Below are 21577 nucleotides of genomic sequence, written 5' to 3' on the forward strand. Positions count from 1 at the left end.
GCAGCCACTATGGAAAACAGTATGGAGATTCCTCAAAAAGTTAAAAATAGAAATACCTTATGACCCAGCCATCCCACTACTGGGTATCTATCCTAAGAACCTGGAATCAGCAATTCCAAAAGTCCCATGCACCCCTACGTTCATCGCAGCATTATTCACAATAGCCAAGTCATGGAACCAACCTAAGTGCCCAGCAAGTGATGATTGGATAAAGAAGATATGGTATATATATACAATGGAATACTACTCAGCCATAAAAAAGGACAAAGTCGTCCCATTCACAACAATATGGATAGACCTTGAGGGTATTATGTTGAGTGAAATAAGCCAGACAGAGAAAGACAAACTCTGTATGACTCCACTCATAGGTGGTAGTTAACATATGGACAAAGAGAACTGACCAGTGGTTACCAGGGGAAAGGGGGGACGGGGGGAGGGCACTAGGGGTGAAGTGGTGTACCTACAACATGACTAATAATGATGTACAACTGTAATTTCACCAGGTTGTTAACTATCATAATCTTAATAAAAAATAAAAATTTAAAAAAATTGCATCTTTATACACATACACATGTTTATTCACATATGGCCAAATACATATCACAATGTTGATATTTCAGATAATTTTAAATGTCTTCTTTTTGCTTATTTCTATCTTTTGAATTTCTATACTGAATATGTGTTAATTTTGTTATAAAGAAAAAAGGTTATTGTATTCTTTAGGAAAAGAGGCATATCTATATGTGATTTCAAACCAGCAGGAAAAGCTTCATTAAAATAAAAAACCCATTCCAATGTCCAAATGATCGAACTCAACTGCCCAACTGTTGGAGCATCCAAAGTGCAACCAAAAGATAATTTGATAAGATCGTATATATTTCCATTGTATGTCCTATTATTTAACACTTCATCAACGAGAAAATAGACAAAGGGAGGAAATGAAGGGGATCAACAAAGAAGCTCTTTATAGGAAATAAAAGCTTATTCTTAAAATTGTCTCAAACCCCAGTTCTCAATTCAACTTATGGAAGAGAAGCTTCTTTTAGTGCTGAGAAATTAAGTTCATTTCACCACTAAGATAGTAAGTCAACAGAGACTCTTATTGCAGGCTTGGGTCTTCTCCAGACATGCGGTCTTTAACTTAAATGGATGACGGACGTATAGTGTCATAAAACCCCCAAATTAATGTTTTTTCTTACTTAATGTATAAAGATGCGTTTTCTTATCAGTAAAATAGGTCTTCAGATCTGCATCTGGCCTCTTAGCGTGCTTTTCTTCATATGTCCCCGTTTTTGGGTTTTTGTGGCGGAAGATGAAGTGCAATTTATAGTCCTCTCCACATTTATCCGGACCAAACATAATCGTATAAGGGGTCTTGTCGTGGAACTGATCCTTAAGAAACAAAATGGATTATCTTAAGTAACTCAAAGTGTTCAAAAGCAAGCTTTCAAAGGGTGGTATTTCCTCTTATTAAATCCCAAATAAATTAGTGTCACTTTAAAGGAAAAGCTGATTCATTTATGAGGTTTGTACAGATACCAGTGGAAATAACCAGAAATTACCAGGGAATTTTACATGAGAATATATGAAAGTGCTTACAAAAACAAAGTAATGCACACATCTAGATAAAAGAAATAAGTGTGCTAAAACTAAAAATTCCACAGAACAGAAATCAGGGATAAGAAAGCTTTGAAATTCACATTTCAAACAAAAAGCATAGAAGTGTCAAACTCAATATTCCCAATCCTCCAAACTATTTCAACAGCAGAAGAGGCCTTTATTTTCACAGGTCTTACGAAGTTTTCTTTCCTTTTCTCTGAGATTCTTAAAAGATAACTGTGGGTGGCCAGAAAAAAAAATAGGAAGCACCTACCAGGTTGAGTTCTGGGGTTTTAGAAAGCAGTTTCACATAGGCACCACCACATTCTATTCCATTCTGGAAATTAACCTCATACCTAATTTCAGAGAGAAAAGCAGAAAACCATATGGCATTCTGAAAGATCACATTTCTTAATTTATTTCCCCTTTCCCCCATCTTGGTCACATGTTTTATCACAGGTCACATGTTCACAGTTAAGAAAGATTCCATCTTCTATTGCTTTTAAATGGTTACACAAGACCACAAAAATAAGTAAGTAAAATAAAATAAAACCTTAACAGAGATTCTCAGTAAACACTTTTTGCAAAATCCAGAAGATCATTTGCTATCAGGAAGAAAAATAGCCAATTTGTTCCAAAATAATTTATGGAACAGGAAAAAAATGTTAGATCACAGGAAGCTTAAATGCACTCCAAAATCCCTATTGTAACATCTAATAATTCTCATAACTTTTTTTATATAGAGTAATAGTTTTACAATATAACGTCTTCTGAAATCACCCTTTGTAAAAAGCTTCTATCAAGCAAGCGTTTTCACTCACTGAACAATGAGAGGCTTGGTATCAAACAGGAAGGGCTTGTTCAGTTTAGCTGAGATGGCATGATGCTTGGCCCGAGACATCAATACCAGTCCTTTATCGCCTGGAAGCTTTGTTTCCTTCATTTCATCTACCTCCCATTTTCCTGCAAAACAACAAAATAAAGTTCCATTCCTGAACTATACCTTTGAAGGTCCTTTAAATGGTAACAAACAAAACTCCAAGTTGTGCAAGTCTGTCATACTGACAAATTTCTAACATGTTCCATTTACCTAAAAAAGATGGCCTAATAATATCACACACACATATTTCACAAATATTAGGATAAGGTTTTTAAAAACTTGTAGCATATTCATTTTACCAATGCCTAGAAAAGACCTTCCATTTCCAACATGTAGCACACAGGTGATAAATTATCTTTCCACTGTATGGTATAAAACAAATACTAAACAGGTTTAACCCTATAAAATATAATGGAACATACAAAGATAGCAAAACATCCAAGGAAAAATCTTAAAATGTATACATGCTCCTTTTTAAACTAGTCTTAAGAGGTACCATGGAAACAACATGTCAAACCTCAATCTGCTATTACATCTAAATCAAATGGAACTCTCACCATCATATTTGGCAATTTCATCATCAGTATCATCTTTCTTGGCTTTGGATAAAATCCACCTGTAATTAAGACAAACCCTAAAATTAAGATTCAAATGATAGCTGGCCTGTGAAAAGAAACAATGTAAATACAAATAAACGCAGGATCTATCCAGCTGTTCTTAGCCTACTTAATCACTCTTTCAACTTTTAAATCTGTCACACAAGTAGCAATAATATATCGTCCTCAATTCACAAACCTGTAAGAAAAAGTACTAAATCCATGAAATAGTCTACTCAAGAGAAAAAATTTTTCTCAAAGAACAAAATACAGGGTGGAGAAGAGAGAAATGGAAGCAGAAGCACATGTCTAAAAGACTGTTTTCCTAAATGGGCATGAACACTGGGGATATAAAATAGTATTTCACTATATAAAATGCTATACAAAAAGGAATCCACTATTCCATATTGTTTACATGATGTTTGCCTCTAAGATTTTTTCCCCTAAGAAATACTTACCCTGACAGAGTTCCTCTGTCAAAGGAATCAGCAAAATAGACTTCCCCTGTTGGAACTGGAGCTTTGTAGGTGACCTGTGTTAAATACAAAAATGAATTAAGAATTGAGACTTTCAGCAACATTCCTTTCTTAGTAGGATTTATTCTCCTGGGTTTCTGTCAATTATCACACAACTTTCACAGCTGGCCCCCAAATTCAATTCACATAATTTATCTTTGGCAAGATATAACAAAGGTTGCAACAAAGACCAATGACTATTTTAGCAAACTATGCCTTCCCTTTGGAAAGGATGTAAATTTACCTTCATCCTTTGATTATCTCAAGAGGTAAAACAAATAGATTCAAAGACCACATCAAACCTTTGGAGACGGAGGAGTGCTGGTCTCTGGTTTCGGTTTTGCGTCTTCTACCTCTTCAATGACATCATCGAGGTCATCCTCAATGTCAATCACATCATCGTCATGTCCATCATGAGCCTCAACAACAGCAGTTCCAAGGACCAGTAACACACACAGCAACCGCCTCCCTTCCATGATCTACATGGAAAGAGTAAAGTAAGTTAAACATATAGCCTTCTTTAAAAAGTTCTGTAAAGGCAACTAACTCCTCTTGATTAAAATTAAGGCTTTGGGGTCAGCCCAGTGGCATAGTGGTTAAGTTTTTGCACTCTGCTTCAGTGGCCCGGGGTTCACGGGTTCGGTTCCTAGGTGCAGACCTACATACCCCTCATCAAGCTATGCTGTGGTGGCGTCCCACATACAAAAAATAGAGAAAGACTGGTACAGATGTCAGCTCAGGGCCCATCTTACTCAGCAAAAAGAGGAAAACTAGCAACAGATGTTAGCTCAGGGCCAATCTTCCTCACCAGAGCGAAAAAAGGAAAAGAAAAAATAAGACTTTAAAATTAGAGCTAAAGAGAACTTTATTGTGAATATTTATTTTTACAGATTAAAAAAGTGAACCCAGAGAGATTAAGCAGTTTTCCTAAAATCAGGTAGTTAAAGGATTCAATTTAAAGAAAATTTTAAACTAAAACTCAAACATAAACAATTGTCCCCACATAGAATATCATGCTGGCTACAGAGACCTAGGTCTAGGTGTTCAATACAATTTCAGACTAACCTCCTGCGTTTGTAAAGAGCTGGACGATGCACAAAAGCCCCTGCACGTTATTCATGTTACAATGAGTACTGACTACAACACCACAATGGATGATGAGAGCAGGGCTAACTAGCCTCACACTAAAGACTTAACATAGATCCTAACGCTGTTGTTCAAAGATCAAGTGTAGATGTGGTTTTAAATTAGCGATTTAAGACTCAACAAGGAAAATATGAAAGCAAGAACTAGCCACTTTTATCTCCTATTTTCTAAACACTTAAGTGCCTTGTGTACTGTCTTAGACTGTCAGGGGTAGTAGTGGGTCCTCTTTCCAAGCACCACAGATCTAAAGATATAAAAACTGAGCCACCTGGATGCACAAAAGGATTTGGTAGGACTTAGTATAGTTGCAATTCTGGGCTGGCCTGGTGGCACAGCGGTGAAGTTTATACACTCTGCCTCAGCAGCCCGGGGTTCGCGGGTTCAGATTCTGGGCGCAGACCTACACACTGCTCATCAAGCCACACCGTGGCGGTGTCCCATGTACAAAATAGAGGCAGACTGGCACGGACGTTAGTTCAGGGACAATCTTCCTCACACAAACACAAAAAGAGTTGCAATTCTGCAAAATGAAGAGAGTTCTGAAGATGGATGGTGGTAATGGCTGCACAACAGTTGAATGTGCTTCATGCCACTGAACCATACACTTAATAATGGCTAAGATGGTAAATCTTACGATATGTGTTTTTACCACAATAATAATAATAAAAAAAGATTAAACAATAAAAAGAAAACAGCTTAATTTTCTCGGTCTCTTGTTTACAAGGCAGACCTTTCTTTCTCTTGCAAAGTCCAAAAAAAAAACCAGGAAAGAAAGAACTTCTTAAAAGTAAAATAAAATGTGGTAAAGCACAAAACCAATGGATTAATTAGGACTAAGTACTGATGCTGGGACACACTGTTGCTCAAGGAAAAGCTAATCAGGAAGATGGGGTCCAGGAAGCTAACTCCACACTTACCTTTAAAAAATGTAGGACCAACTTTTTTCCTCAATAATTTTAAATTTGTTGATTTACTGTTGTTATGGACTGAACTGTGTTCCCACCCAAATTTATCCATTGACGCCCTAACTCCCAATTTGACTATATTTGGAGATAGGACCTTCAAGGAAGTAATTAAGGTTAAAAGAGAGCATAAGAGTAGTAGTGCGGTGTGCACACAAGAAGACCAAGAGCCGCCAGGAGTGCTCATGCACACAGGAAAGTCCATGTGAGCACCCAGCGAGACAGCGGCCCTCTGCAAGCCAAGGAGTCCTCACCAGAAACCAACCACGCTGGCACCTTGATCTCGGACTTCCAGCCTCCAGAACGGTGAGGAAATAAATTCTGTTGTTTAAGCCACCCAGTCTGCGGTATTCTATCACGGCAGCCCGAGCAGACTAATGCAATCGTCCTTAGGTGTTTTAGGTATGATGTTGTAGGGCAGTGCTTCTTAAACCTGAGCAGGCTTGAGCGTCACCCAGGGGGCTTGTTACAACACGGCTGGGCCTCATCCCGAGTTTCTGATTAGTAGGTCGGGGCTGGGCCCCAGGCCCAGACCTCACCTTCCCAACAAGTTCCAGGGAATGCTCAAACTGCTGGCTCAGCAACCTCACTTTGAAAACCACTGATTCGGGTTTATGAATAATCCATTTTTGCTTGTTTTCCAGTTTATAAAGCACTTTCACATACATTGTTCCCTGTAAACCTCCCATGAGACATTACTTTCATTTACTTTATACATTAGGAACAAAGACTTAGTGAAAGTATAATAATCTACTCATTATCACAACCACTAAGTGAGATTCAAAGAATCCAAGTCCTATATTTCTATTACACTAGACAAAATGTTACTATGTAGTTGAATACTGAAGAGGTGTGACAGAGACGGGACAGGAAAATGGTCTGGAAGAGCACTAAAGGGAGTGATCCAGAACGTGGTTTAGTGAGGGAGGGTACAACGGCAGAGCAGCCAGCCAGGCTGGTGGACCAAGGACCTGGGAGAAAGAAGGCATCCACGTGGGGGAGGGAGAATGGCCCAGGGACAGGAAGAAGTCTTCAGGCAGCAGAAGGGTACTGGCCCTGTCAGGAACAATACAGGAAGTCTCCAGGAAATGCCCTTCTCTCCTACCACCAATTCCCCTACACCCCTAGTTGCAGAATCTGGTTTTTCAGGTACAAGAAGTGCACAGGCACTCATCTGTCACTTTCACGTTATCCAGAGGGTTGTTAAAGCTGTGAGAAACCACTATTGCCAAACCAGGAGAAATCAATTCTCATAGGTGTGCATGTATGAGCCTTAGCCACTGCTAGCTTTACTTATGCTGTTTTTTTTGTTTGGTTGGTTTTGAGCAAGATTAGCCCTGAGCTAATATCTACTGCCAATCCTCCTCTTTTTGCTGAGGAAGACTGGCCCTGAGCTAACAGCCATACCCATCTTCCTCTACTTTATATGTGGGACGCCTGCCACAGCATGGCTTGCCAAGTGGTGCCACATCGGCACCTGGGATCTGAACCAGTGAATCCTGGGCCACCGAAGTGGAAAGTGCACACTTAACCGCTGCGCCACCGGGCCGGCCCCTACATATGCTATTTTAACAACCATAATTTGCCAATACTCCCAAGAAAATGCTACAGTAAATACATCTAGTTATAAGGGCCACTGTTAAGCTAGCTTAAATGTTCCAAATTTTGGCAGAGACCTGTTCACACAAACAATTCAAGACAATGTATTTTAAGATGATCTTAATTCTCTGCTTCGTTAATGAAAATCCAACATTACCAAGAAACAAAATGTCCCCTCATTTCAGTCCTGCTACTCACATTCCTTATATCAACTGAAGTCCAAAAGGTAGCACCTATTCAGTGGGTATATAAAAAGGACATTGCACTATTATGCTTTCTAGAAGAAAACACAGTAGAAAATTTAGGTGATCTTGGTTTGACAATGAGTTTTGCATACATCAAAAGCAAGATACATGAAAGAAAGATGAACTTTATTCAAATTAAAAACGTCAACTCTGTGAAAGAGACTCAAAAGAATTAAAAGACAAATCCTACTAGGGGAAAATATTTGCAAAATACATATCTGATAACAGAGGGGTTTCCAAAATATACAAAGAACTCAAACTCAACAATTAGAAAACAAACTACCCAAGTGAAAAATGGGCAAAAGATCTGAACAGATACCTCACCAAAGAAGATATTCAGATGGAAAATAAGCACATGAAAAGATGCTCAACATCATCTGCCATTAGGTAACTGCAAATTAAAGAATGAGATACCATCAGACACCTATTAGAATGGCTAAGAGCCAAAAAATGACAAGGATGTGAAGCAACACAGGAACTCTCATTTCATTGCTGATGAAAGCGCAAAACAGTACAGTCACTTTGGAAGATAGTTTGGCAACTTCTTACAAAGCTAACCGTAGTCTTCCCATGAGATTCGGCGACTGTGCTCCTAGGTACTCACCCAACTGATCCAAAAGCTTACAAGTGCACAAAAACCTGCAGGCAAATGTTTATAGCAGCTTTATCCACAATCACCCAAAACTTGAAGAAACCAAAATATTCAATAAGTGAATGATAAACTGTAGTATACCAATACAATGGAATATTATTCAGCAATTCAAAGATGAGCTATCAAGCCACAAAAAGACTTAGATGAATCTTAAATGCATACTGCTAAGTGAAAAAAGCCAGTCTGAAAGGCGACATGCTGTACAATTCCAACTATATGACATTCTGAAAAGGCAAAACTCTAGATACAGTAAAAACACCAGTGGTTGCCAAAGGTTTTGGGAAGGGGATCAGGTTGAATAAGCACAGGGAATTGTTTAGGCAGTGAAACTTTTCTGTATAATGCTATAATTATGGATACATGACACTGTGCATTTGTCAAAACTTATAAAACTTTATAGCATGAGTAAATCTTAATGTATGAAAATTTTAAAAATCATTTAGAAGATCGAGTGATCCAAGGATGGCATGCAGGATGAGAGAAAACAATCTCACTGTACTACAAATATATGAAATAACCTCACTGAAAGGGGTGGAGGGAAAAGATGCTGACTCAAGTAACTTTGGAAATGAGTGGAGTCTGTAAAACTAGACTGTATCAAAGCACTGTTTTAGTTGGTAAGTTGTTTCACATGGGTGTACAGGTCAACAATTCTGATACTGCCATACATGTATATTGGAACTGACAATTAAGTGGATGGTGGAAGCCACTTTCACTGTTAGGTGTGGGAATTTACAGGTAAGCAAAGTAAAGAGACTAGAATAATCCACACGTTAATGGGAGAGAGCTGGAGACATCAGTATAAACTCATGCTTGGTGTAACATACAGAGGGTTATATATAGAAGCATTTATAGATACGTACATATATACCAGTTAGTATATATGCATAAGTTTCCTTGCTTTGTCAGCTGAGAAGGCCTAAAACAAACTACACCCTAGTGGCAATAAATACTCCTTGTACTAAGATCTTGGTTTCTAATACTATCTCCAATAAAAGGAAACAGGGCTCCTTAGACAAACAGCTGACTGTAGGATTAGGGCAGGAAATACACAAGACAAGCCTGGAGAATCTTGTAAGGTCAAAAAGGAAAGAAGCGTCCAAAAAAAACCAGAAACAGAAACAACACACCCACAACGATGGAGGGGTCTATCTAAGGAACACGAGAAAGAGCAACGGCCGAAGCTGGAACAACAGGAGCAATCAAGTAAGTGGTACTGGCTTACACCCCAAGATTACAACAAACGTCCACTCCTTACATGTGGGCTGCCCGCAGCAACTTCTTTCCAGAGAGGTCAGACAGGATGGAAAGCGGGAAAAACAGGGGAACTTCATGTGGACAAAAGGCAAACACTACCTCAGTCAGGTGATCAAGGTCAACGTCAACGGCGACAGGTCATGTTGGTAGCATTTAGCCCCAATACAAAGTGATAAAAACAGAACTTTAACCTCTGTGGTCTTCCTCCCCAAAATTCCTATTCCCAGTCTACTCACGAGAAAAACATTAAACAAATCCCAACAGAGGAACATTCTACAAGATAACCTGACCAGCAGTCCTCAAAAATGTCAAGGTCACCAGAAACAAAGCAAGTCTAAGAAACTGTCACAGCTAAGAGAAGCCTAAGGAGACGTGATGACTCAATGCATTGTAGAGTCCTGGAACAGAAAGAGGACAGTGGGTAAGACACAGGAAAGCCAAATTAAATATGAACTTTAGTTAATAATTACGTATCAATGTTGGTTCATTAAATTATAATACACATACCATACTAGTAAGTTGTTAATAGGGGAAACTGAGTGTGGGTTACATGGGAAAACTCTGTACTATTCCCACAATTCTCCTGTAAATTTAAAACTGTTCTAAAAATTAATTTATTATTTTTTTAAAAAAAGATGTTTCACTACAATGCCTCAAATGTTGATCTCACCACTCCTTCAAAAAAATCCTGGGGCTGAAATACACTATAGGAATCTAGTCGAACTCTCCTTTTTGAGAAGAAACTGAAGTACAGAGATTGACTTGCCAAATATCAGTTGTTGGCAGAATCAGATGAGAAGCCAAACTTTCTGTCTCCCAATACAGTGCACCCTACTTCGTAATTCTATAGCTTTTGTTGTAAAGACACAAAATGATTTTTCACATATTTTAATGTGTAAGAGAATGTCACACTTTTTTCCTCCCTTTTAAGCCCTCCTTTGTCTCTACACTTACAGACTCCTAGGCAGAGCAGACTTCTCTGTTGTCACCACTGTTTCTAAGACTATCTACAGGGAATCTGTAACAGTAGCTCCACCACAAAGCAATCCTGATTTTAGAAAACAAAGAGCAGCACACCTCCCCCCACCATCCCCAAAGCCACAGAGCAAGTGGTACCTAGATTTGGAATGCTCAAGAATAAAAGGGAATGAAGAAACTATCTTTAAACCAAGTAACAGTTTCCCGCAGTAGAGACACATTTACCACACTTGTGACGTCACAGCTCATGCTAAGATACATCAGCTCCGGCGGGGAAGCTTTCTCACACTCCCGATGCCATGACAGCAGTGTCCCTCATACTTTTACTTTCTGCTTGAAAGCCATCACCTCAGAGCACTCCATCTTCTGGTTTTTCGGAGACATTTTCTCCTTCCCTCTCAGAATTTTTATTACTGCAAGACTGTTACCTAAACTCTACAGCAGAGCCGCTCTGAGCCAGGGTGCAAAAGCTGGGTGGATGTATAACGCATAACAAGCTACTCAGTGCTACACAGCTGTCTCAGTGGGCACATTTAAATTCCTGTCTTGGCCAACTTACAAATTACCACAGGCATGGGCCTTCAGGAGAGCCAGCCATGAAAAATCAAAACCAAAGGATGAAAATCTTTTAACAGTTATGAGTCTACTGAAATGGAAAATTTTTCTCAAAAATACTAAGTTATATGAAAATATGAGTTTTGTGTGGCTTTGTCTTATGATATCCCTTAACATAAGCAAAGACTAACTGGATAAAACCAATACTATGGGGGCCAACACAATATAGTCCAAGCAATGATTTCTGTTGATCCAGGACTTGATCTAAAAATGAAACTTACAATACCTAGGTTCTAGAGAAATGAACAAAATGCACATTCCTCAAATACTCATCAATAAATCTCAACTGGGCTTTTGATAAAAGTGGGGTAGCAGAGTTCTAGACTGTCTTTTGACAGTTATAAGCTTGGACTCGGGAAATTCTGTCACAAAGGAGTTGACAGGGAAAATGCATATGGATCCCCAGCAGAGTCTGGCACATACCAGATACTCCATGAACATTTGCTGACAGCATTCAATTCCATGAGTGCCAACTAGATATTAAGCATTAAAAAAAAAAATTGGTCTTTGACCTTCAGGAGCTCAATCTATACAGGGTGTCCATTAAGTCTGGAAACAAAAAATTTCCATAGATTAAAGGTGACCTTTTTTTTTTTTTTTTTGAGAAAGATTATCCCTGAGCTAACATCTGCCACCAATCTTGTGGGGTTTTTTGTTTGTTTGTTTGTTTGTTTGTTTTGCTGAGGAAGACTGGCCCTGAGCTAACATCATGCCCATCTTCCTCTACCTTATACACGGGATGCCTACCACAACATGGCTTGACAAGTGGTGCATAGGTCCACACCTGGGATCTGAACCAGCGAACCCCAGGCAGCTGAGGCAGAACATGCGAACTTAACCACTGTGCCAGCCCCTAAAGGTGACCTTGATGACAGTGGAATATTTGCCCATGTTTTCAGAGTTTATGGATATACTGTAGTATCAGTTCTACAAATTAAGTTTTTTGGTTAATATCACAATAAACTCATAATATTATAACTTTTGTTATCTAACTGGCAAAAAAATGCACACGTTTGTTAGTACTACTTATGATCCATGATAGTACCTTCCTTCTATAAAAAACAATGCCAAAAAAGTAAAAATTTCAAAAACAAATTACGGACAGATAAAACTGCATAGAGCTATATACACACAAGGGCATGTAAAACCTGGTGAAACCTGAGTAAGATGAGCAGACTGTACCAATGTCAACTTCCTGGTTTTGATATTGTACTATCAGTTATGTAAGATGGCACCATTGAGGGAAGCTGGGTGACGGGCACAAGGGACCTCTCTATTTTTGCAACTTCTTGCAGGTCTCTATTTCAAAATTAACAGCTTTTGTTAAAAGATGTATTACTGGGCCAGCCCAGGGGCGTAGTGGTTAGGTTTGTGTGCTACACTTCGGCAGCCTGGGGTTCACGGGTTTGGAAGCTGGGCGCAGATCTACACACCTCACACCAAGCCACGCTGTGGCAGCAGCCCACATATAAAGTAGAGGAAGACTGGCACAGATGTTAGCTCAGGGCCAGTCCTCCTCAAGCAAAAAGAAGAAGACTGGAAACAGGTGTTAGCCCAGGACCAATCTTCCTCACCAAAAAAAAAAACCCCTCCAAAAAACAAAAAAAACACATATTACAGAATCAGTAAAGATGATTCTTTAAACTTGATCAAAGTTGTCTAGAAACCAACTTTAAATTGACCTGGTCCTCTAAAGCACAAAACTACAAAGGAAGAAGACTCAGAAATTTGAGCAATACTAAAGATTTTATTTTATTTTTTTTCCTTTTTCTCCCCAAAGCCCTCCAGTACATAGTTGTATATTCTTCCTTGTGGGTCCTTCTAGTTGTGGCACGTGGGACACTGCCTCAGCATAGTTTGATGAGCAGTGCCACGTCCGCACCCAGGATTCAAACCCACGAAACACTGGGCCTCCTGCAGTGGAGCGCGCAAACTGAACCACTCGGCCAGGGGGCCAGCCCCTCTGAGCTATATTAGAAATCTGAACTTGATATGGTTCAAGTCTTCCTCCCTTCCTCCCAATTATAAGAGTTTTGTTTTTGGTAATCAAATATAATTATCCACCTATATCCAAGTCAGAGAATCTCTACCCTCTGGGATCACATGATGTACACAAAGGCAAGAAAACAGGAGCAAAACACATGCACGTTTATAATATAAGTGATTTCTGGCTTATTTCCCAAGGCCAGAGCAAAAAGCCCAGCTCTCAAAATCTCAGGGTTAGAAAAATTCTTCGAGAGTACCTAATCTACTCACTTTTAATATTTGAAACTACTCTTTTAACTTTTTTTCCCCAACCTTCTTTTTTTTCCTTCTTCTCCTCCCCAAAGCCCCCTGGTACGTAGTTGTGTATTCTAGCTGTGAGCGTCTCTGGTTGTGCTATGTGGGACGCGGCCCCAGCATGGCTTGACGAGCAGTGCCCTGTCTGCGTCTAGGATCCAAAACAGTGAAACCCCGGGCTCCCGAAGCGGAGCACACAAACCTAACCACTCAGCCACGGGGAGGGCCCCAACTCTTTTCACTTTTAAGAGTGAATTTATCTTGAATTCCAGAGATAGAAATTTCCTATTTTAAAACTGATGACTCAGAAAATTAATTCCTAATACAAAAGGCAGTGCAGTGTGTGTGGTGGTATAACCTGGGTTGCAGACTCCCGCTCCTCTCTGTGGCCCTGCTCAGCTTATTGGATCGAGAGTCTTCTTTCCCTATTCTACAGATGGGGGCAATAATGCTACTGGCTCAAAGGCTTGCTGTGAAAACATAACAAGATACTACAAAGTCTATCAGAGTCCAGTATTTCACAGGTATATGCAAACGGTTTGCGCTTTGATACCTAAGTAAAACCACAGTGAATACATTTTCAATTCTCATACTGAATCGAAAGGACTAATATGCCTGCCTACTCCTCCAACATATTTCAACAAGGCTGAATGATTTTACATAACAAGAAAAACCCGCTTTGCTCCAATTGCATTACACGATTTCTCCTTTAACTCTTCTCTACAATGGTATATAAACAATTTTAGCATTTGGATACGGAAACGTCCATGTTTACCTGTGATTTGTTTTCTGCTGTCATCAACTACTTTTACGAATTCTCCTAAACTGAATTTATTTTTGGTTAATAATAATTCTGTTCTCAGAACACAGTCTAAAAAAAGACAGTCCAGGGGCCAGCCTGGTGGCTTAGCAGTTAAGTTCTTGCGCTCCACTTGGGCGGCCTGGGGTTCACATCCCAGCAGGGACCTCCATACTGCTCGTCAAGCTACGCTGTGGCAGAATCCCACATACAAAAAAATAGAGGAAGACTGGCACAGATGTTTGCTCAGTGACAATCTTCCTCACCAAAAAAACCCCCCAAAAACCACAGTCCATATTATTTTAATATACATGTTTAATAACGTACATGAGACTTCAAATGAACACAAAATGTTCTATATAACAGAAACAGATACATTCTGCATCAAATTTTAGCAAATCCAGACAACTATTTAGATCAACCTTAGGAATGGGCAAACAGTAAAGAAAGATTAAATCTGTCACATCTCAAAGGCAGAAACTTTATCTTCAGTAAGGGTCCACTCAGAAAAAAGATCTTTAAAACAAAAGGAGGCTCAAATTAGTTTTGTTAAATTTAAATTTTTATATTTTATCTTTTCAAGTTAAGTCTATTCTTGCCATCTAATTTCATAAGAGACATTGTTCTCTGCTTTTCTTTTCTTGTGAAGTCTGTCTGCTTCTAGTATCAGGGCAAACTGGCCTCATGGTATGGGCTGGGCAGGGTTCTCCCCACTTATCTTTCGGAAAGGTGTGTGAAGGATTGGTGCTAATTCTTCTCTAAATATTTGGTAGAACTCACCAGTGAAGCCTTTTGGTTCTGGGCTTTTCTTTGTGGGACTTTGTCTCTTAAAAGAAGTTAGGAAATTTCAACTCTAATACCTCTAATCCATGAGAAATTAGAAAGACGAACAGAAATCCCAGGAAAGGGATTCTCTGTCTCTTGATCAGGGTGAGGAAGTTCCTTTCTGTTCCTAGTTAGTTGGGTGCTTCTATCGTGAAAGGGTGATGCATTTTGCCAGATGCTGCTTCTGCGTCTATTGAGATGATCATGCGGGTTTTGTCCTTCATTACTGTGATATATTACATTCGTTATTGTACGCTGAACCAACCTTATATTCCTGAAATAAATTCCAGTTGGTCATGATGTATAATCCTTTTATATGTTGCTCGATTCTGTTTGCTAGCATTTTGAGTATTTTTGCATCTATTTTCATAAGAGATATTGGTCTACGGTTTTCTTTTTTTGTATAGTCTTTGTCTGGTTTTGGTATCAGGGTAATATTAGCCTCAGAGAATAAGTTGGGAAGTGTTCTCCCCTCTTCTATTCTTCGGAAGAATTTGTAAAGGATTGGTCTTAATTCCTCCCTAAATATTTGGAAGAATTCACCAGTGAAGCCATTTGGTTCTGGGCTTTTTCTTTGTGGGACTTTGTCTCTTAAAAGCAGTTAGGAAATTTTACTCTAATTCTTTTAATCCACAAGAAATTGGCAAGAGGAACAGAAGAAATGACCTAGCTAATGTTCCCGATTGCTTAAAATTTAAAAAAAAGAAAGAAAAGATTTTTTTAAAGGCAGTGTGCAATAAAAAATGAGGCAGTCTTTCTTTCACATAGGCTATCCACTCTTCTATTAATATGCCCTTTTAAAATTTTAAGTCTCGTGGGTTTTAGATACCGTAGGTTGTCTAATTTAGTCCTCACAAAAACCCCAGGAGGGTCTATCATCTCCACCTGACACATGAGGAAACTAAGGCTAAGAGAAGTTACATTAACTGTCCAAGGTCATAGTTAAGCATATAGTAGTGTTTATGAGCAGGAACCCAAAAGTCACAATCTCTTGTCAGCTACTTAACACTTGGCATATTGGGTGAATCACTAACTTCTGGGCCTCAGTTTCTTCACCTCTAAAATGAGAACAACAACACTATATACTTGTTAGAATTGGTGCATAAACAAAATGCACGTAAAGTGCTTATGACAGTGTCTGGCTTACAGCACACGCTCAACATGAGCAGCGATTTCTACCATTACTAAGTAGTGCCCAGTCACATCATTTAAGTTTCAATGGTTCTAAAACTGAGTTTTAAGGCAAATCAGAAATTTTACGTTTTAGACTGGAAAGGAACCAGTTAATATGATCTGATTCCAAAGAAAAAGAATTTTTCTGATTTTGCTAGATGTGCATCTAGTGGGGAATCTCCACTTAAGGGGGGGAAAAAAGTACGTAAAATTCAAAGTGGTATTTATTATAAAAGCTCATCCATTTAAAAATAGATCTATACTGCCTTGTCTACAGTTTTTAATTTTGTTTCTCACCGACAGGAACATTAGAATTCATTTTTCCACAGCACTTTCTTTTTTGCTAAAAACTAAGTAGGTTTAAAATGTTAACACTCAAAACATATTACTAAAGGGGCCAGCCTGGTGGCGTAGTGGTTAAGTTCATGCGCTACGCTTCAGCGGCCCAGGGTTCACAGGTTTGGATTCTGGGCAGGGACCTAGCACCACTCATCAGGCCATGCCGACACCGTGTCCTACATACAAAATAGAGGAAGATTGGTACAGATGGTAGCTCAGGGCCAATCTTCCTCACTAAAAAAATTTTAAAAAGAAAAAGAAAAAAACCGTATTGCTGAAGATTCTCAAAATTCTTTAAAAAACAAAATTCTCCAAATAATTTTCACAGCTCACAGTTAAGCTTAATTTAAAAGTACATCTGTTACAATTAAAGCATTCATCAGTACTTTCCTCACAAAGTTCTACAGCAAGCTATAGAGTCTACAACTATCTTCAGGCACTTTTATAATTTCCTAGGAGTTGTTATGAGCTGCCAATTCTTCTATTTGCACAGTTCATTACACTATTCAAAGCAGTTATTTGTCCATCTCAATAGTCCCCCTAATGGCAAAACATCCAGCACACTTCTCATTTCCATTTTATTTTAAGATTTTATTTTTCCTTTTTCTCCCCAAAGCCCCCTGGTACACGGTTGTATATTTTTAGTTGTGGGTCCTTATAGTTGTGGCATGTGGGACACCGCTTCAGCGTGGCTTGATGAGCGGTGCCCGGTCTGGGCCCAGGATCCGAACCAGTGGCAGCCGCTGAAGGGGAGCACGCAACTTAACCACTCCCACTCGGCCACAGGGCAGCCGCTCATTTCCATTTTAAAGATGTGGAAACCAAGGTGGTTCACAAGCTGGTTACCATGCTGGGCCTGGAATTCAAGTCTGTTGAGTGTGCATTTATGCTCACCAATTACCACTTCATTCCCTTCAGCTATCTCTGAGGGCAAAGTGAACCCTGTAACTGAAAGGATGAAAGAGTTTGATTGCTAAAACTGCAGGACTTCTGTCAAAACGTTTACCCCTCATGGTCCTTGAAGATAAAGTACATAGTTTAACTGTTGAATTAAGATAGTAAGGTGGGAAGGGATGCTGACACCCATTTTCAGATAGGTCAGAAAATGTGTCTGTTGTGCGATACATTCACTCCAAGAAACAGCTCACTCTGGCCTTCTCACGATCCTGTTACCTGGCTTATTTGCTTGTGCACTCTCGCTGGTGCAAAGGAGAACTCCCACACAGTTCTTTACCTCTGCTCTAAATATAATTACAGCAAATGTACAACACAGGAGTGATTCTATTCATGACCCACAAACACTGCAGGAAAAAGAGTGAAATACAGAATGACTTTAAAGATTAATATAATTCTTCCCTTAAAAAAACTCTACTCCTTAAAAAACGAAACAAAACGTTTCATTTCCTAAATTAGAGATAAAGAGACTTGACTGTGGTTCACCTTTGTCCTCCCAAGCGTTTAATGTTCAGCTCAGTTTAACCTCCTTCAACCAGCATTCACTTGTCATGCCCAGCAATTAATCCGCTAGGTCCAGTTTCTTCCTCCCATCACCATAAATGAGACTTCAGGTCCTGGGAAACAGGACTTAACCAACTCAAAGAGTAGGCTGTCAGTGTAGGAGACCAACAGTATTCAGACTGTAATTATTTATTACAATCATTATTCATCGAGCAGTTAACATGTATCAGACTTCCCTGTCCTATTTCACAAACATCTTAATTTAATTCTAACAACTCCGTCAGGTATTACTATATCCGTTACTTGGGGAGGCCTGGGGCACAAAGTCTAAGCAAATTGTTCAAGTTCACATACCAACAAACGACCTACTGAAGGACTGGAAGCAGGGCCTTCACCTTCACCAGCACACCGAAACCGCCCGGCCCTCACTAGAATCCCCAAGTGATCATAAAATTAATCGCATGACCTTGGGCCAGTTACATCCGAGCTCTGGGCCTCAGTTTCCTCCACTATAAACGACCCGCCCACAGCGAGCTTTCGGGTGCGTTCCTGCTGTTAACGTCCGGTGAATTTCCGACTGGATTACTCCCCACCCCCGATGAGGTGTAAACGTTAAGACAAGTTTTTCAACCATGGCGCGTTCTAGTACATTCTCCATACTGTTCCGGGCGCTAGGGTCCGGTCTTCGCTTTGCGGTTTTACTTTCAGACACTGAACCTGTAACGTCAGTCCTAAATACTCTCCCGGTCAGCTATCACCTTTCCCCACTCTCAGGGGCACCGACTAGGCCCGAGCCCACTCCAGGCCTCTACCCGGTCACTCCAGCCCACCTCGCGGCTTCCCAGGCAGCCAGCAAAAGGCCTACGAAAGCCCGAGCAGCAAAGCCATGGGACGAAGTTAGCCTTCCCAGAGGTCAAGAGACGCTCCAGGGCACCTGCCACGCCTCCCGACCCCGGCGCGCGGCCTGGGCCCCGCGCCCCAACCGAAGCGGCCCAGGCTCGGGCCTCCCCATCACGGCCGGCGCTTCCGCCGGCGCCTGGGTCCTGGAAACCTAGTCCGACCCGTCGGCCCCGGCCACGCCCGGCCCCCTGGCCCTTCGGCCGCGGCGCCGCGCCCCCAGGCCCCCAGGGGTCCTCACAGGCCGAGGACCCGCGCGGGCCGCCCGTCTCACCTCGAGCTTCCCGGGACAGCCGGCTGCGCCCGCGCCTCCTCCCGCCCGCACACCTAGCCCCGCGCTGCAGCAGAGACAGCGGCAGAGGCGGCCGACCGTCACGTGCCGCAGATGCAAGAGGCCTCGGCTGCCGCCGCCGCCGCGCGCGCGAGCCCCACCGCACGAAGGCCGGCCCCGCGGCCGCCCCTCGCTCCTGAATAGCCACGGCCAGCGCCAAGTCCCAACCCCCCGCGCAAGCTCCGAGACCCGGTTGGTCGGCGCGGCCTTCGCTCTACTCACCTTCCCATACGCCCCCTAGGGCTATTCTTCGTGGAGTGTGGTGATTGGCTGGGAGCGAGGCAGGAAGTGGCTCTTGGTTGGGCTGGAGGAAAGGGGCGGGCCGCCTCGCAATCGGGAACTGCGGGCGCGCGCGCCCTGGGCACCGCCCGCCCGGTAGGCGTTCCCGCGCCCGGGTTCCCTGGTGCCTTAGTGGGCGCGCTGCCCGGCGTTTCATCCCAGCCTCTGTGGTCGCGACCCATCTGGTGCCTGGACCCAGGCCCCGGGACGGGCATCCCATTCCCTTCGCTGAGGGTGCAGATGGCAGCCGGCAGAAGCGGTGGGAGGTCCGGTGGGCCATCGGAAAGGGCCAGTTTCCCGATGCAGCGAGTGCGGGGCCCTGACGGGAGCCGCAGGGGCTCTCCGGGCCGGCCTGGAGTCATGCACGGCGCTGTACAAGAAGGCGCCACCGTTCCTGCAGAGTCATCGCTCTGGGCCCAGGAGCCTGCAGCCGGCTCATTACCCAACATAAAATCCAGGCTGGAATACTATACAGGGGCCGGCGGGTGGCGCAGCGGTTGAGCTCGCCGCTCCGCTTCAGCGGCCTGGGTTCACCGGTCCCGTCCCGCGGGCGGTTGTACGCACCGCTTCTCAAGCCATGCTGTGGCAGGCGTCCCACACACAAAATAGAGGAAGATGGGCACGGATGTTAGCTCAGGGCCAGTCTTCCTCAGCAAAAAGAAGAGGATTGGCAGTGGATGTTAGCTCAGGGCTAATCTTCCTCAAAACAAAAACAAAATAGAATACAATAATCCAGGGTGATTTCAACTTTCAATTTGTGATGTTTCCTGAAGTTAGATTAAACATAAGGGCACAGAGACACACGATAGGATTGGGGGAAAACGCTGGTGCAATAGGAGGATTTCAAACACACCACAATTTTTGTAACCCACTTCTAGCACGTCTGATACTAGCTCAACACAAGGTTGGCATACAGAAATTCATATTTTAGAAAAGAAACCATACTGTAACTTTGTTGTTGTTGTTCCCTCCCCATTTTAGGTATGCTTTTTATTTTTGTTCTTGGTGAGGAAGATTGCCAATATATATATTTTTTTTCCTCCCCAAAGTCCCAATACATAGCTGTATATCTTACTTGTAGGTCCTTCTGGTTCTATGTGGGATGCCTCCTCAGCATGGCTCGACAGTGGTGCTAAGTCAGTGCCCAGGATCCGAACTGGTCAACCCCAGGCCACAGAAGCAGAGTGCACAAACCTAAACACTATGCCAACTGGCCAGTCCCCTATACTGTAACTTTGAATGACTTCTGATTAATTAACCCAGATATGCTCTGTAGATTTTATGACCCCTGCAGCTGCTATAAGTTGATAACTTTGTTCTTTTGAGTTCCTTAGGAATGTAGTCATCCCAGGGAAGAGAGTCTATACTGATAGCCATCATCAATGACAACTGAAAGATCAGGGTATAGGGCGTTGCTCTGGTCTCTGATGCATATCCAGCAAAACAAAGACTATCAAGAACTGAGACCAGATGTCTGCCCCACCTGCAGATCAGATAGAGGCCCTACTGAGATTAGGTCTATTTTTCAGGGACTGTTAAAATTTGGGTTGTCCTTCTGGTCCGATACTTGATTATAAATGTGACTTTAGATTTTGTTCCAAAACTGTTGAGCAAGGTACAAAATTCTAATAATGCAAAATGTCAACCTGAAGCGAGGAACAAGAGAATATTTCCAAGTGAATGCTAAACAGTTTCATTCCTCTAACCCAGATCTGTGCCTCAATTCAGCATGAAGTAGCTAGATCAGTCGTTGCCCTGAATCCCTCAAGAATGAGGAATGACCAAGGAATAGGAGGATTGAAACCAGCAAACAGCACAACCAGAGGCACTCACAACTAGAACATACAACTACGTGCTGGGGAGCTTTGGGGAGAAGAAGAAGAAGAAGAAGAAAAAAAAGAAGATTGGCAACAGATGTTAGCTCAGGTACCAATCTTTAAAAAAAAAAGAAACCAGCAAACAGTTAGCCATTGATGATTAAGTAGCTACTAACTAAAGTTTTTTTTTTTTTTTCCTTTTTGCAATTACTGATTATAGCTTTTAGTTGTTCACTAGCCCATTGTTTTTTTTTTTTTTTGGTGAGGAAGATTGGCCCTGAGCTAACATCTGTTGCCAATCTTCCTCTTTTTCTTTTTTTCCTTCCCAAAGCCCC

At 41.6% G+C, this 21577-nt stretch overlaps 1 protein-coding gene across 1 annotated transcript in view; it reads right to left on the reverse strand.

Annotated features, from left to right (window-relative positions):
* CANX (calnexin) overlaps positions 1-19363 on the reverse strand; it is a 31833-nt gene extending 12470 nt beyond the window's left edge. The window contains exons 1-7 of the mRNA XM_023617029.2: positions 19090-19363; positions 3893-4069; positions 3534-3607; positions 3037-3095; positions 2421-2562; positions 1874-1955; positions 1200-1392 (exon numbers count right to left, since the gene is read on the reverse strand). Of these exons, the coding sequence (XP_023472797.1) occupies positions 1200-1392; positions 1874-1955; positions 2421-2562; positions 3037-3095; positions 3534-3607; positions 3893-4066 (724 nt within the window). The 5' untranslated portion in view covers positions 4067-4069; positions 19090-19363. The remainder of the gene's footprint in view (positions 1-1199; positions 1393-1873; positions 1956-2420; positions 2563-3036; positions 3096-3533; positions 3608-3892; positions 4070-19089) is intronic.
* Between the last annotated feature and the right edge of the window lie 2214 nt (positions 19364-21577).

This window comes from Equus caballus, chromosome 14, assembly GCF_041296265.1.
Source record: "Equus caballus isolate H_3958 breed thoroughbred chromosome 14, TB-T2T, whole genome shotgun sequence".
Taxonomy (NCBI): domain Eukaryota; kingdom Metazoa; phylum Chordata; class Mammalia; order Perissodactyla; family Equidae; genus Equus; species Equus caballus.